The following is an 18,137-nucleotide window of genomic DNA, read 5'->3' as shown; positions in this document are numbered from 1 at the left end:
CAATTCCAAACATACAGTACCATTTGTACTATGTGTTAGCATCACAAAATTATACCGTCATATACTGTTTACCCCAGTGAAATTCCATGACAGTATGAAAATTAAGATATTGCCCATTTTTAAGTTTTAAAAGTGTGTTATTTAATATGCTACAGTGTTTTCCTGACTGAGGTGTTTTTTTTTCATTACTATGATAGTTGTTCCTTTAATATCTGTGATAGAATTACATTACCATTTCTTAATGGTAATTTTGGATTTACAGTTGTTGTTTTTGTTGTATCAATTTGATGAAATACTTTGATTTGTGAGTTTCATTATTAACTGCACAAGTAAAATTCAGTTTGACCTGTTATACCAGCACAAAGCACATAAGCAGTTTACAAAAGCACCTGCAGCAGATTTCAAAGAAATTAACTAAATGTTTTGGTAATTTTTTCTACCTCCTGAAGAAGGCTGGACGCTGAAATGCATCAAAGACTCAACTGTCTTTTAAATCATGTTTGACTTTAAGAACCTGCCAATGAAATAAAGGCGTTTTAACTTTATTGCTCAAGATGAGCGCCTTGGTTTCTTCCTGTTTTTTCTCCTTTGTTCATTACCTTGACCAAAGACCATCATCTTTTTTGTACTATTACTAGTTTCAAGAAGTTCTTCTGTTTTTTGGCTTTTAATCACTAATAATATGAATCGTCATCGGCCCTGAAAAAACATACTGGCCGACCATTAGTCTTTGACGAATCAAATCTATCTGCACAGAAGCTAAACAATGTTTCCTATTGCTGTGGGTGGGGGCTGCAGCAAAATGTATTTTAGCTACCCTAAAAAATATCAGTTACAGCATATTTTGAATATTTGCTCAGCCTTACCTTACACGTAATAGTGACCAAGACAACAGTAGACCAGCAACTCCACAGTTTTGCTGAGTAAAACTACTTCTTTTGTCAATAGAGTCTGGTGGTTTGAGATAACGGCTTCAGTTACCCATCGGAGAGCGCTGTCTGACAGCAAGCTAAAGCAGTTAAATCTCAATATAGCGTGTACTTAAACTGTTATTTATTTTTTAAAGATGGGCTTTTTTTAGATGGCTGAAAGCTAACCAACTGAGTCAACATTTTCTGTTAAGTTATTGGGAACAAACATTGTTATTTGGTCTATACATGAATATGTTCTATCATGTTAATCAGATGTAACGAACATAAAAAAGCCTACTTTTTCACTACCAAAACAAAAGGATCTGACTATTATAGTGTTGTAGTTTGTGTATCAGTTGTCAACAGATAAAAACAATATGTAGCAATTGAAGCCAACAATGTTTCTTTGTGGCTATTTAAATAATTATTGCCTGTTGAGGTAACTTTAAAGCAATCTTCCAAGTCTGTTACTCCCATATGCTCAGCAGAGTGTGTATGTGTGTGTGAAGATGTGTTGCAATAATAGTGAGAATGACATTAGCCACATTCTTCTGGCCTCCACTGCAGCCATGTAATACAGACATTACATGGTCGCCTATGCTGTGTGTATGTTAACTGTGTGCACAATGGCCTTCGATGATTATTTTCACAAGTCTCAGCAGGATGTGAATAATAAATTCACTGCAATGGACTGACGAGGCAGCCTTGTAATTGCATTGCTGCATTAAATGTGATTAAAAAGTACTAAGGCGGCTTTTTTCCAGCGTGCGCTTGATTCTTTTTAAATGCAACAAATATGCACAAATGTGTCCTGGCTTTTCATTTTTCTCGTTTGTTTCATGATTAATTTACATTTTTTCAGACTCGCTGTTGGAAGGCATTGTGTGATGTCTCGCGACCGGTCGGGGAACAATGATACTTCACTAAATTATGTGGTGGCCTGCTGGAGGCTGAGGAGCTCTTTCAGGCTGCAAATGACTGATCCTGGACCACGGATACATCACGTTCCCCTCTTTGCCTGTCTTCCTCCTTCTCCTCCTCCTCCTCTTTCCTCCCTCAGTGAGACTGCCAACAGATGAATCCTGCCAAGTGCCTCCCCAGGAGAAGTGTGTGTGTGTGTGTGTGTGTGTGTGTGTGTGTGTGTGTGTGTGTGTGTGTGTCTCTAATCTGAGAGTGTGTGTGCATGTGTGTGTGTCTTTCCACTTTGATGGCAATGTTGGCAGTAATGTGTCTAATGGAAGATAAGCAACACTCTCTCAAACAAGTCTTTGCAGCCAAGCACTTCCCCCAACATCATCATGCTGAGTGCAATAGAGGGAATACTCTCTCCCCCACATCTCTTCCAGCAAACACACACACACACACAAAAAAAGAAAAAAAAACAATGTACATCCATGCAAAGACACACAAACACACATGGAATACCAAGAGTGACGGTTTGGATCATCTGTCTCAAAGCTGCCTTTATCGTCTCTCACACAAAGTCCACAGAGTCTCGCGCGCACGCACGCACGCACGCACGCACGCACGCACGCACGCACACACACACACACACACACATACACACACACACACACACACACACACACACACACACACACCAGCAGCGGGTTAGATGATGAGTCCCGGAGATGAGTTTTAGTCACGGTGGGACACCTCAGAGAAAGTGTAGCTTTGGATCACCATGCTCAAAGCTGCCCACAATCATTTCTCCTCCAAAGTACGTCCCCTCTCACACACACACACACACACACACACACACACACACCATAGTGAAGTGCTTTGCAAGAGAGTGAAGGACGAGTCCAGCAGAAGGCACTTATAGAGAAAGACAGAGGGAGAGTCCTTGACTGCCGGCTGACCCCGCAGCTTGTTTGTGCCGATTTTGAAGAGAGCGTTCTGATCGAAGGGGAAGAAACGAGGAGAGCATTCAGAGGTAATTTCACACACGACGCGGCGAGCGGTGACAGGCGAGGGAGGGAAGGAGGAAGCAAGAATGATAGAGGACACAGAAGGTCTGAGTCCACATTGTCAAGCAATGAGCACCTGAACTGCTGTTGTTGTTTTTTTTGTAGACTGATGAATGGGCTGGCTGTGTCAGATACAGCCGGGCAGTGTTGACCACTCATACCACTTCCTCTCTCACTGCAGTCTCAGTGCGACCGGAGTGAAGTTTTAGCTTTGGGCATATTCTATTAAATCTTTTACATTGTTCTATTATTTCTCCGTAAATTCATTACTCACTTACAAACCTATCACACTGCAGAGCCGTTACACTACTGAAAAGGATGTCTCATCTGAGCTGCAAACCTTGTAAAAAATTTATCTTTTCCACCTCAATAAAAAATAAATTCAGGGTAGCCACTGAATTATTGTAATTCTGCATCGAGAAAGGAATCATGCTGCCTTAAGATGACAACATTTAGGGCAAAAATAGGCAGTCAACTCCTATCAACAATATAAGTATTAGCCTAAAAAACATAATGCAGATTTTTTTAAAAATGTTTTTTTATGTAATGATACACAGCAAATCATGTAAAACAGCCACTCTAAAATCCTTTCAGATCTCAACTCAGCAGAGAGGGTTGCTTGCTTTCAAACATAGTCTGCAGCATATATGAAAGCTGAACTCTTAGATACAAGATCGCACATTAAACATGTACAGTTCAACATGTACAGTTCAGGCATGTACTAATGCCTGAGTAGTGTAAGACTAGGCCTCACTTTTTTAATTTGTATTTGAAACCAGAATTACCGCTCGCAGCTGTATGCCTTCCAGACTCATATTTAGCCATGACAGTAGACAATGCTTAAAATATGGATGTTGCTGCAAATAAGTAACAAGTTCTAAAACATGGATGCTTCACACACATCTTCCTCCACCAGCACAGAAGATCTATACAATCAGTAGGGTTCTGAGAGGGGCACACAGCGTCACCAATTCAATATCTGACCAAATGTCTCCCCTTCTGCTCCTTCTGTTATATTATGATGTTAAGTAAAAGCCAAATGTGTGTAATATTATGTCACTGTGAAGTTGACCTTTGACCTTTTGGATAGAAAATGTCATCATTTCATCATTTTTTCCTATTAAAATTGTCCTATTATCCTACTTTGTGCCAATTTTGAAGACATTCCTTCGAGGCATTGCTGAGATATCTTCTTCACAATGGCAAGACACACAGACCTGTACAGACGACGCTAAGACTTAACGGCGCCAGCCACAACTGCTGCCAGGCTGAAGGCATAAAGGAACTGATTTCTAAAATAAAAGGCACAATGTGGAGAATTTTAAAAATACAAGACCATGGCAGTGTCTCTACTAATGTTTCTACAAAAAAAATGCATGCCATCAACAACATTTCTCTGAAATAGCCTCTTCGCACTCAAGATGGTCAACAATGCTGAGATGGATGTGACAGTATGCTCAAAACGTTCATATCATCCACAAATAATGTACTAATTCATCAACTATTCAATCAAACACAGGACTTTTACCCAAGAGTCGGGTCTGTGTCCCATGTGAAACCAAAAGGTAAGTTATTTTTAGTAAATATCATGTCGCCGTCATGTCATTCCAAGTAGCTAGCGTTACTTGTCACTGCTCAACAATGACGCTTTTCCTAAACCTTATCTACAATAAAGTTGTTTTATACTATAAGTGTTTCTGGAGTTTTCACGTCTTTATTAGACTTCTTTCTCTTCTCCATGCACCTCTGAAGTAGGTGGAGCTGTGCCAGAAATCCCAAATCTGCATCTAAACCTAACCTTGCAGGTTCAGGTTGGGTGCATTAAATTCGTTACCTAAACCACTGTGTGAGGACATGGTAAATTTAGTGCAGGCATAACATTTTTTAAAAAATACACCTCCTCCTAATCTACCATATAGAAAAAGAACTATAAAGAATCTCCACGTTAAAAATTTAAGAACAGAGATATGCTGGGTTTTAGATGGTCCGAGCCTCTGTTCATTTGTTCATGTAAACTCTCAGTCAGTTAGAAAATGAAACAGACTGATGAGGTACGAACTAGCTGTTATGAAGCGACTGTAGTTAAGCAGATTAGCCATTATCTATTATGCAGTGTCACCAGGCATCTCGTTTATTTTGATGTCCTTATTAAGATGCTCGCCATGTAGTTTATTTGGATGAAATCACTTGGATGACAGTCAGTATGTCTGTCATCTCTGGCAGCCCTCTCTTCTCACTCCTCCTCATCGCAGTGCTCCAGCTGCCTCGAATCAGAGCTTTCTGAAGCGTCTCTGTCTCGCCCTCTTGAATGTGAATCCCCATCTCTTTGAGCGCGGGGCGCAGCGCCGTCTGTCAGCGCGTTGGCCGTTTCCGTGCCCAACTCCAAAAATAGTCTCAGCTGGTCAGGGTACGGAGACTGACCCAGACAAAACAATGCAAATTTCCCCGCAGTGGGACTAATAAAGGATTGTCTTATCTTATCGTACATTCTTTTCCTCAAGCTTTTTAATTACAGCCCACACCAGTTTCTGTGTTACCCCTGGTTCAAGTCGAGTTTTTAGTCCTTGGAACATAACTCTGCCTCGCTTCCATGCTTGTTGCTGTACTTGGTCTTACTTGATAGTCAAGGAAGTGGAAAATAATCGCTTTCAGGGGTGCCGTGGTATCTTTCACTTTAGCCACGTGTTCTCTCACTGTGGATACCCGAGTTATCTTTAAGTTGAAGAGATGAGCAGATGAGGTCAGTCATAAATTCCACAATGACATTTTTCCACAATTTTGCCAGGAAACCGAACATCTATTGTCGCATCTTAACTAAAGACTATGAAAACAAACGGACATGGCCACATTAAGTTGTCAGCTGTTTGTTTGTTAACTCTCATCTTGAAGCCTCACTTTTGGCATTTTGGCCGATGCCATCTTGGATTGTTAAAGCCAGAAGTGACCATATTTCGACAAGAGTGGGCGCAACCTTGAATTTCAGGTAGTAAATCACCAGAGGCCCCACAAAACAATATTATTTAGATACTTCAGTTACAATATTATTGCAATTTTAAATGTTTTGAAATATGCAGATGACTGAAATAACAAGTATTGCGATATCTTGCAATTTATTACCTTTTTTCAACTACAAATTATGTCCCCAAAGAAAAACATCCAACAATCTGGTTTTTATTTGTTTTGCAGGAAAAACATGTTTTAATTAACTTTAAACACAATTTGATTATTTATTATTGATTTGCATTTGCAATATTAATAATTTAAATATATATATCTATCTAATTATACTTGACCTCTACGTATCAATGTTGCCATGCAAAGTTTTGTGATACTATGCTGTATCCAATTTTTCCAAAGCCCTTATATTGAACATGCAAAATTTTGCCTTTGCCAAAATGCCAAAAACTGCCCCGCAAGTTACCCCTTTGTCTTGATGGTGATTCCAAGTCATCGCACTTGGCAGACAGTTTAGCGTCTTTGTCATGGTTGTCCTTTCCAAAAAGGTCTTTTATATTAGCTTCCAGTCGCCTTCAGGTGCTCAGGTCTTAGCTTGGGAATTTCCATTTTTATTTGATGCCTTTCGTCTTTAAACTGCCGTTCACCTCAGAATCCATGGTTTCTTTTTGTTCTCAAACTTCCCCTTTTGTCTGTCTCTTTTTCAGTCATCGTTTTGGAGTTTCAGTTGTAGAGACTTGCAGGTATTTTTTTTTCACCTGCTTTTTGTATAAAGTATGAAGCTACTTTAATTGGGTCTCCAGCAAGTTAGCTTTTCAAGGTGTTGCCACGGCGACACTGAAAGTCTCTGGCCAAGGTCTTTTATGATACTGTATACAGGAGCTGGTTAGTCTTGAGTACAAAAAATTTAGCAAAAATCAAATAAGGAAAAAACAGATTTTAAGAGGCAAAACCCTACGAAATTTAACAGTTCAATATTTCCCTGTGGCCATAAACAAGCTTCATGTTTGTGTTTTCTGCAAGTTTTTGTTACTTTAAGAAATACTTCACTGCTTGAAAGATGGTCTTTTGATAAAACTAGGCTGTCCATGCTGTAGAAAGAGGGAAATACTTTTAAAATTGGTGCTTCATGACCAAAAAAACAGGAAACCAAAAACATCTGCGATTACCACTGCCATTTTACAAACCATGAAATATAACCACAACTGTCAAGTAGATATAACATGAATCACTGTGGAACTGCATCACTGAATGGCGTACGGCAGCAAAATCAACAGCTATTAATGTGAAAATGTCACAGATTATTACTTTGAGTACACTTTGCTCATGAAAGGATTTGCAGACAAAGGCAGGAGACGTGTACAAGATTGATTTTTAAGTCCTGAGACAACAGTGCGGGGGTGTGCTACAGCTACAGTGATAATTTCTCTCCTCTCTGTAGTTAATCCCAGGCTGCCCTCCAGCACTTGTCTTCTCAGTGAGAAGTATATACTGGGGTCAGGACCTAAATACATAGGCTCTACCTACTGCTGAGCGCCAACAAGCATTAAAACTGTCAGCCTGTCCCTCTCGACTTGGCTCCCTCGCCTGTCCTTCCTGTTTGCTCTGACACCTTCCTCCTTCTATTACTGTATGTATCTTTGTGTTTTTAGACAGTGGCAGACAGGCAGACAGAGAGAGACTAAAAGAGCCCCAAGTAGTTCAAGTTTGAAATAAATACTTGGAAGAATATCAAGGCAAACTGGGCGTCTATTGACTTTGCACAGAAAACAATTATATAGGTAGAGCTACTGAAGGTGCTTTTCTAAAATGTCACAAAATACAAAAATGTTTCCCAAAAACAAATATAATATCTTAATAATTTATATAAAGCTTATACAAACAAACTGTCTTAAATGCATATAATATTAAATGTATATAATGTTTGGGTTTTTTTATGATGAAATTACTCAAGTGAAAAACAACCAAATCACCAGAAAGAAAAAACCATGGATACATTTGCACGTTATTATGCAGCAGATACTTTGAAACTCCACATTTCAACAACTGTGCAGTTAAACGGTGGTCAGGTTTAGACCATAGACTGTAATTAAGGATGGATGATGAATCTCCACTTATCCCCGCTGTGCTAAAATGAAGCCAAAATACATTTCTGATATGTCCGCTGCCATCGTGCGCCGGTGAGGTTATTTAGAGCCAGAGTGCACAGTATCTTTGTATCGAGTTCATTCACCAATCATGAGCAGTACCATTTATTGCAAGGACAACGAATGACACATAAAGCTGTCAATCATGAACCTTAAACCCCACACCTTTTCTTTTTTTTTTTCTAACATCAATTTACTAGTTAAAACCAAACTCATTAGAATAAAAATCACGTGAAGATTAATCAACATATTAAGAATGACCCAAAATGACAAAAAAACATCTTTGAGAAGAAAAATGAATACTTTGAGTTTGTATTTTGTTTCACATTCACTAACATGGGGTTTATGATATTGTTTATCTATATTGTAGCCGGCCTCCAGGGGGTGATCAAGATTTTTGACTTCACTTTTGGGATGCTAATGTAAAGTCTATGGTGAAGGAAAAAAACGTGATTATGGTTCGGAAAATATCATATTTTGGCTAAAAATACTCGGTTTGGCGGCAATCCTGACAGGAAAAGGAGCTATGGCTCTGTATAAACAACCTTCTTTGTGGCTAAAGAGCCCCTGGAAACAGAGCTGGGTCGCTAAAAAAGCTGCTGGAAATACAGCACCAGGTCTCTACAAAACACCAACATTGGGGGTTAGTCTGGCTGTGGGTCCAGCCCGGACAGCTGAGGCAAAATCTGGTTAGAATAGGTTTAAAAGCCCAAACAAGACACTCAAGCTGCTTGAGCGGCCCCATAACCATAGTAACTCACTCCTGCCTGGATGCGCGAGAGGAAAGCGGGCCGGAACTGGACTGCTTTCAGAAGTTATACGTTATTTATTTTTCACTACGAGAAAATGCACTCGTGGCATTAAAGTGTGTGTGTGAAAAGTGTAAATGCGTATCTCACGGTCAATGCAAAAGCTGGCAGCCCTGTCAAGTTACTAAATTCATCATTTTTAGCGCATGTCACACAGCAACTCCGTTTACATGCGTTGGTGCATTTAAACATCAGATCATATTCCAAGACATCCCATGTAAACAGTTGACCCGAATTCTTCAATCAGATTGGGAAAAAGTGTGCATATTAACACAGCTAATAATAGCTCAACAGTCCTTCAGGGCTGCTGTGACTTGTGTCAGCTGATGCTGTTAGCTCACAACTGCTAAAAGAAGGTAAAGTAGATCTGAAAATGTTTTTTTAATGATTGTTTAAAAGTAGTTTGAAATTTGCATATTAACTTTTTTTTTCTTTAAACACTGCGTGAATCTATTGCTTTATTGTTAATTTGTCACAGCGATGTACAATGGTAGAGAATTAAGGGTGAAATTTTTACCAAAAAATTATTACCAGACCAATGTGATGTCAACATTGTATTCTGGTTGCTGATTTAGCTCTGGAGGATATCCTCAATTAGAGCATCATTTTAGGTTTTCTTTTGTCCAGAACTGATTAGCATGGAAAAAGAAATGAAACAATAGATCCCGCTCTACGGTGATCTCCCTCTTTCCTCCTAAAAATAGAGGTGGAGCGACCTCGTCTGCCTCTATGGACCAGCCTCCTCCGTTCTCGCCGCTGTGACAATGTCTGGAACCCCGCTGTCATGTCAATACACCGCCGTCAGAAGTGAAGTGCGAGTGAGTGGGAGGCGAGAAGCAGACGGGGACATTTGGTGTGTAATTCTGCAGAAGACTCGAGTAAACCCCACAGGCTGCTGCTGAATGTTTGCCAGTGATACTGCATTGGCCACTGTTAAATCTTTAATAGTCTAACAGTAGTGTGATGTCATTGCCTCAGTGCTCCAGTTTGCTTTTAGTGGAAGACCTATTTTCCCCACGCTGCATTTATTATGCAGCACAAACATCATTAGAAAAGGGCATTTAGGGTGGCAAAGACAGGGTTGTAAAGGAGGCTTAACCACCGCAGGCTGTGACTGCATTCCTGCCAGACCTGGGTTTATACTCCGACATCCATCCAGCATTTTTCCTCTCAAACACTGTCATAGTGTAGAGGAGCAGCCATGCCTGAACCCTTTCAAGGTGATGCAGCAGCCATAAAGGATTGTGCCTGCGCTGAATGGTAAATGATTCACCTGTGAAAATTGGAAAGAATGGTTCAAATCCAATCTAATAATGGGAGTCAGAGCGGGGCTGGTTTCTCTGGTGATGGAGGTCAAAACAGGGTGAAGATATTAGACTGGCCCTAAGTGAAGGCTCAAGAGCACAGATATCTTTTTCAGTACAGTCAGTAGGGCAAAAAAATAAACTTTTAAAGTGGTCAAAAATATGTTTTAAATGTGCTATTGATAAGATAAGTCACTAGGTGTTGCTCTCCCTCTCCTCCTTTCTATTGCATTCAAGAGAAGACGGCGCTGTTGCTCGGAGCACAAGTGGTTGCCAGTTTGTTGCACAACCTGCATATTTCATGGTTGCCTGCAGTAAGACTGAGGCCCTGTCTACACAGATATTATACGTATACAGATATTTTTAAAAAAGAATATTTCCACCCTCCAGTTTAATCCTGTGCAACCTAACCAAACTGATTTCTTTAAAAAAAATAAGGGGGGGGGGTATGACAAACAAAAGAAATATCCCATAAATTGCAAGAAATTAGTTAAAGGTGATAAAATATACCTAATAAAAAAAAACCCATAAAAACATAATTTAAAAATGGAAAGGATTGATGGAAAATTATCCAAAAATGTGGGAAAAAATGTCCAGATACGATAATTTTATATTTAAAATTATGTTACAGAAAAAAAAATTTGATGAAAGGCCATTTTCTTGGTTTTTCTTTTTTTTGTTGTTGTTGTTGCTTATTTTCAAGTTATTCTATTGTAATTTTGTCACTGATTTTTTGCATTTTTTGGAGCCATGTCTTGTTCAGTTGCTTGTTGCCTTCTTCCCATGTTTTGAAAGAAATCAACCGATTTTGCTTGGGGTTTAAAGGGTTAATTAAAAAAATTTGAAGTTAAAAAGTGTCTGTGTTTAGTGACCTAAAACTCTGTTTAACTGTGGATGAGAGGCCAAAACTAAGAGGATAATGTACATTTTCAGAAATATCTGTGTACGTGCAGACAGGGCCTTTAACAGATGCAGCCATGTCAAGTGATGAATCTTTCATGGTAGAATAATGAATTAATTTTGCAACATCTAACTACACATTAGCTTTAGATTTAGGTTACTAAATGTACTTTCTGCGAAACCTGTTACAGGTGGCAGGGAAGCTGGGACATTAGGTGGGAGGCGGGTTAAACCCTGGACAGGTCAGCAGCCTATAACAGGGTTGACACATGAAGACAAAAAGCCATTCACATCAACATTCACACCTACAGCAGATTTACAGTCAGTTAACCTGCATGTCTTGTGACTGAAGCAGGAAGCCAGAGAAAACCCACGATGACACGGGGGTGATTCTGTCGTTTTTGTACTACGGGCTCACAATCCTCCTTAGATGCAGTGACCGAATGTCAGACATTTTACAATTAGGTAAACAAAACTTTTATTTGGGACCCACTAGAGCTGGGCAATAAAAAGATTTTATCGATTAATTTGAATTTGTTGTTCAGGACAATTTTTTAAAACACAAAGCTTAATTTTCTCTTCCACTGCTCCATTTGGGCTTCCGTACTAACAGTGGACTGCACCCTCCCCCTGCGCCTCCCTCCCAGAGATACACACACACACACACACACACACACACACACACACACACACACACACACACACACACACACACACACACACACACACACACACACACAACATGAGAGCAAGCATGAATGACAGGGAACAGTATGTTCCCTAAAAGGCACAGTTGCATCAGTCGTTTGGAACTGGTTTAAGTTCTGCAGCGTCAGATCTGGAACAAACCACAGTCCGCTGCAAAGTTTGTTTAAAAGCTGTTGCAACTAAAAGCAGCAGCACGACCAATTTATTCCAACATCTCAGACAGAGGCAGCAGCCGAGGGGGAGAAATGTGTCTCACTCCCAGATGCACAAGACCCCGTCAGTCTGGTTCTGAGATTTAATTTTTAGGCCAGATCACCCCGCCCTAAGACCCACAACATTTTTTAAATGATTTACTCACAATCCTATTTTTTTAGGACAGGCAGTACTTTTGTCCTGAACCTTTCTAAACTCTCTGTGGATGCATTATTAAAAAAAATATTAATTTACATAAAAAACTGATGGACTTTGATAAATGACTAAAATATAAAGATTGCTAGACTGGAACCTTTAACCAAAAAGCACTTAACCGAATGTCTGTTAGCATCGCTCCTGTTGTCTCATTATAATCTTTGGTCCTTTTTAGCATCTCATTGGCCCAACGGCTCATTTACCCTTCACTGATTAATTAAGGCAATTGATTGGCTGGAATAATCGCCTCGCTGGATAACCATGCCCTAATTAGGAGTTAATTGAAAAGTATCAGTGACTAAAGCAGCGTCTATGCACATGTAGACCGAAACACTGTGAAAATCAAGCAGAGATTCCCAAACTGTTTTTCTTTCATTTCTCTCACTTCCTTTTTCTTCCTCCTTGCTGTTCTCCGTTCCAGCTGGTGGAGTGCCAGTGAAGGAAAAGAAGGATAAATTATGACCCCCAACGGGACACAGGAAACCACCAATACAAGCCAAACTTACAGTGTGTTCTCAGAAAAGCATATGAGGGCTTTCGCTCAATTGACCCCGTCCTCTTGCCATCCATTTAACATTACTCAGCGTGGTGCAGCCCACGCTGTGAATTCACCTCATAACCATGGATGTCAGTCTAAAAGAGTGTTAAAACGAATCCTGCAAATGTAATAAGTATTACAGTGAGTTCAGGTGGGTTTATCCTCATCTTCACCCCTGAACACCTCATCGCTCCCACTCTGCAAATCACCAAACCTGCAACTGAGCTGACAGGTTGATAAGTCCTAACTCTGCGCTCCGGTGTTATGCTCCGTGTTCTTAATGTTTTGCTAATTGCTACATCGCAGGGCCACTTCATATTTCAATTAGGAATTACAGTACATGGATCTGCCTTCAGCTTCTCTTTCGCTCTGCCCTCGGGACTAAACAAAAACAAGTGTATCGGCACGCGCTCATTTCCATGAAAATGTAACACACCCACTGTTTGAAAATATCTCTTCCCACAAGCACATTATTCAGTCTGAAATCATTCGGATGCGTTATGTTATGGATGCGCCAACCTGCCACGAGATATTACTCATATTGCTCTGAGTGGCAACAAGAGGAGAAATATTTGAAACTTATATACAGAGAAATCCTTTAGCGCTAACAAACCTGGCCACTGTGCTATGCTTTGTAACAAAGAGACAAAAGATGTGATGGATGAATGAGGATATTAAACCAGAATCCAAAGACCAGGACAGACACCGCTAAATCAACAGAAACCGCCAGAAGCAGCCCGGTGGGACTCCCGCACGGGGCTGCAGCTGTCAGAACACAGAGCCACAGTTTTCAAGTCAGCACTTACGACAAACCGTTCAACACCATAAGATTTCTGATGGTTCAACCTTACGACAGGACGCCCCCCAGAGACTGATTGGACTTCTACATGCCAACACATGTGACAGCTGTGACTGTGAGGAGCGCCACACAGATGAAACGACGATAACAGGCTGAATGAACACTGGAAACTGACATCGCCGAATTCAAACTGGTCAGAGCATCAACTGGGAAGGACTCAAAGATAAACAACACTGAACTCAGTCCCCCAAAATGTGACCGTGATCCAAGCTCCTAAGGTCACGTTATGACAGCTGAGCCATTTCCATGAAAACTGAATTAATTTCAACTACTGTAGGAGACATGAAATGTGTTTGAAAGCTCAGGGGGGAAAAAGCAAGTAAGTGGAGCTTGAGTTACAGGAATAAAGAGCCAAAATAAAATTATGAAACATGCCTTTTTTGCTTTCTTGCCAAGAGGCAGCTGAGAAGGACAATGCCACTTGTGTCCATGACTAATTCAGCTAGCAAGAGCCAAAAGCTGTTTAGACTGTTTAGAAAGGCCAAGCCTAAAAAATACAAATAAAAATTTGGGAACAATAAAGTTGAAATTGAAACCTTTTTTTCTCTTTTTACTAAAATGTTTCATCCACTTTAACCTGCTAGTGTTGCAGCACGCTGCTTTTGTCCCCATGGACAGAGGGACGTCCTATGCTGTAATAAATGCTGTAACTTCATAAATAAAATTGAAATTGAAAATGATGAAATTTCCTTAACAGAGTGGTGCAGGGATGAGTAAACAATGTGGAAAAGAGCTTGTTTGAATGGGTTTTTTGGTTAGCTGCCTGAAATAAGTTTAAGAGACTTTCAAGTTTTGATCTATGACAAAAAATACGTCAGTAAATAGCCCACTCAGTAATTCTGAAGCTTGTCTGTGTCCCGAACTGAGTAAAACAGTTAAGTACCATAAGGTTTAGATTGCCACAGAGCTTATTTACTGCAATAATCCACTATCTAATGGAAAAATACCACTGGCTTTTTGTAAAGGTAACCAGGGTGGCGTTAACTTCTGGGTTGACCAACAAAAAACGTCATCACTGCACCTCTCAATGGCACTTTGACTGCATCACTTTTGCATCCATCATATCAATACATTTATCCTGTCAGCCTCACAGATTTGAAAGGGGAGAGAGTGGCTCGTGAAATATAAGCCCAAATCACGCAGGCTACGCTGTTATATTAATGCAGTAGTATCGGATAGACTTGGTATCAGTTATAAAAGGACTCAAATCGAGGTCCAAAAAAGCTTGACTGAAGTTTCTGACTTGTGCTTTCTGTGGATGATACCCTCACTCCTCGCTGCTTATTACAAAATGGATTAGAAAACAACTCAGTCTTCTCAAGTTTCAACTAATCACTTTCCGTGGGTGCAGACAAGCTCAAACCCGACGAGATAATTTTATTTGTGCAAATCAGCGTCTCAATTAAAGGGAATAGAAATCTGATCTGTGCTTCACTTCAAATGTGATATAATTCAGGTGTATTTTAGATGCAAACTCTGCATAGTGCAGCTTCGTGTGTGGGATGCACACTGAGCCGTGGTTGTTCCAGGTTGCCTGGCTCCCAGGTTAAGCTGCTAAGAAGCATCTGATGATAGAGCGCATTTACACAAGGAAGAAAACTCAGGAACGGATCTACTGTAAAGACTCAGTACCTCAAGGGCATTGAGGCATTCAGACTTTCTGGGCAGCACATCCGCACACACATTCTCCTCCCACACTCACTTTATTTCTCAGCCCACACAGACATCGTGCTGCCAGCACATCTGCCAAGCCGCCAGCGTGACACCTGTGGAGACTGGAGATTGCCAGGCCGAGCCAAAGTTATGGAAACACATCGGAAACGCATCGGAAACACACCGTGACACTGTGTCAATTGTGTGTATGACGTAACCAAGTGTAAACACTGGAGGCCATTTAGGGAAGCTTTTGGTGAGCCAGTGAAAAGAGGTAAATCTGAGGGAAGGTGATTTATTATACACTGTAAAAAAAGTAAAAAAGTAGATCTTACTTTAAAAAAAAAACTAGGACACCGATTGCCTTGATAAAGGTAGGTTAAAATAATACATTGTGCATTATGTTTAATTCATACCTATTTGTAAGGTTGTTGTATTTACTTCATTTTGTGAAGTCAACCTAAAAATGACGAGTGAAATTAACTTGTTTTTTTTCTGTGATAGCAACTTCGTCAAGCTCGTCTGACTTAACTCAACAGTTGTGTCTACTCGGCAGTACTGAAGAAACTGATTGTTTTTGATAAATAAAGTAAGCACAAAAAAGAATATGTTCGCAGGATTTTCATTTCAACAAAATGCCATTCTGAGCATCTTGGGACAAGACCAGTGTTTTGTTCAAGATCTTTTTTTGGTCTTTGGTTTTTCATTTTTTTTTTTTTAAATTAAAGTTTAATTCAATCAATCTTTCTTAGTTTGAGCGACTTCAGTAAACAAAGTTTACTGTGCTCTATATCTGTATTCGACTGGCTGCAAACTGCCAATCATATTTGTATTTTCTTCAACATGTAAACAAAGTCACAGGTTCAACGTCATCGCTGGCAAAATCCTCTTTGTCATGATCAAGTAAAGTCAAACATTTCAAAAGAACAAGGTAATTTTACTTGTCATTTTTAAGTTGCAACAACTTCACATAATTTTGAGAAAACTTAAATATATATCAAGTAAACATAACTTAAGGTTAACAGTTCTATTTACTTTCCTTTTGAGGCAATTTTCCAATATTAGTTTAAATAAGACCATGCGTCAGATTTTACAGTGAATATCTTGCTTTACTTAGGATTTTAAGTTGTTATCACTTATAAAGAACAAGTTAATTCACTAGTCATCTTTTAAGTATTCACAACTTTCCAAAATTAAGTAACAACTAAAAGTAGGTATGAAATAAACATATATTAAAACTAGTACTATAGTTATAACTATAGTTATATTTACCAAGGCAATCAGTGTCCTATATTTATAAAAGTAAGATCGGCTTGTGAGTTTGCAATGTAGATTTCATGGGAAGACTAAAAGAGAAGTTTAATGTATGAGCTGACATCACCTCTGCTCCATCTGGGTGAATCACCCGCTGATCAGCAGAGAGGGGGATGAGAGGCGCTGGTGGAGAGCCGCAGCTCCCACAGAAAACAAAATCCTGTCAGTCATGAGCTCAGGCTCACCAAACACACATCACACACTGACACACCAACAATTACATCCACACACACTCACTGGAAAGCCTTCCAAATGTACAACAGCAAATGCTCTGAACATTAAATATAATAAACTACTTACAAAGATGTCTCTACGTGCACTGAGTGAAAGACAGGTGGACATATTCACTGCACAGAGCTAAACTCTGTCATTTAACAGCAGACAGCAAGAGCACAGCAGCTCTCTGCACAATCAGAGAGAGCTCAAATTAGCATCAGCTGGCATATCAGATGCACCTTCCTCTGCTCTTTGTTTAATTCCTCCTCTGCATGTGAGCAGATGGCATCACCTATGCCGTCCTCTCCACAGCCCCCTCCTCTCATGTCCCCCCAACACAAACAAAATGAATTAGGGGGATGTGGGGCTTACCGTTCCCGGAGATGTGGTTCTCTATCTCGCCGTGTCCGGCTTGCCTCGTGGAGACACTAAGTTGCATGTAGAGTCCCATGTAATGTAAACTCCCCAGCAGCACTCTGAACGCTCCCATGTCTCTTGTGTTTGGTCTGCTCTCCTTTTCCTCTTTCTGTCTCTTTCACATCGAGTGGCGCGCACGTCGAGGAAAAAAAGATGTTTGTCTTCTTTTCTTAGTTTTGTTGTGTGTGGTTTTTTTTTTTTTTTTTTAATCCAGGTGACTTGTTGTGGCGAGTAAAAGGAGCGAGATACCTGTGAATGCTGAAGACGCGAGGAAGTGTCTGCAGCCTGTGAGAATACCAGCAGACTGACTGAGGAACTGCTTCCGTTCAGTCGGGTCTACATGCGGCGGAGGGACTCCTCCCAAACGGGACGTGCTGCGGCTTGCAGTGGGGAATATCAGATATGAGAAACACTAAGAAACTTTACGACGTTTCGACGATAAAAAAAAAAAAAAAAAGCGCTTTTATGAAACAACGGGAGACCGATAACAAATTCGACGCCCTAACATGTTGTCATTTTTTTTTTAATGTTTTATTACTTTTAAATCAATAATAAACAGGAAAAACACAGGTAATGATATGTTCAGGTGCTCCTACGTTAGCTTAAACTCCATGCTAATGAAAGAAAAAGCCTGTTCGCGTCACGTGACCTGACTGACCAATAATGTTATCCGACCACGGGTCTCAAATCCCTTAGTTTAAACAAAAAGAGTGTCAAATCAATGTACATTTTATTTGTGTGCGTGTAAACCTTTTTATTTTTATTTTTGTATATGTTTATTTACCTTCTTATATTCTCTTCTACTTTTTTGTCATTAGTATTCCTAACAAACATTTCTTTCAGATTTCTTTTTATTTATTTATTTTTTTGTAACTGTGCTGCACCTACCTAAAGTCTAGTAGCTACATGTTCAGTTTGTAAAATTAAGAATTACAATTCTTTAAAATATATTGTAGTCTATCATAGCCTAGTCATTTCTTACTTATTCAACTGATTATTTTTGAAATTTCTCAAAGTAAAAATAAAGA

At 39.8% G+C, this 18,137-nt stretch overlaps 1 protein-coding gene across 1 annotated transcript in view; it reads right to left on the bottom strand.

Moving 5' to 3' along the window:
- The window catches only part of vstm2la (V-set and transmembrane domain containing 2 like a), an 89,819-nt gene extending 72,104 nt beyond the window's left edge, over positions 1–17,715 (bottom strand). Inside the window, exon 1 of the mRNA XM_042492227.2 lies at positions 17,065–17,715. Within this exon, the coding sequence (XP_042348161.1) occupies positions 17,065–17,182 (118 nt within the window). The 5' untranslated portion in view covers positions 17,183–17,715. The remainder of the gene's footprint in view (positions 1–17,064) is intronic.
- Positions 17,716–18,137: the final 422 nt, after the last annotated feature.

This window comes from Plectropomus leopardus, chromosome 9 (genome assembly GCF_026936395.1).
Source record: "Plectropomus leopardus strain MGB_pleo_1.0 chromosome 9, ASM2693639v1, whole genome shotgun sequence".
Classification (NCBI taxonomy): domain Eukaryota; kingdom Metazoa; phylum Chordata; class Actinopteri; order Perciformes; family Serranidae; genus Plectropomus; species Plectropomus leopardus.
This window is presented reverse-complemented; position numbering and strand designations above follow the sequence as displayed.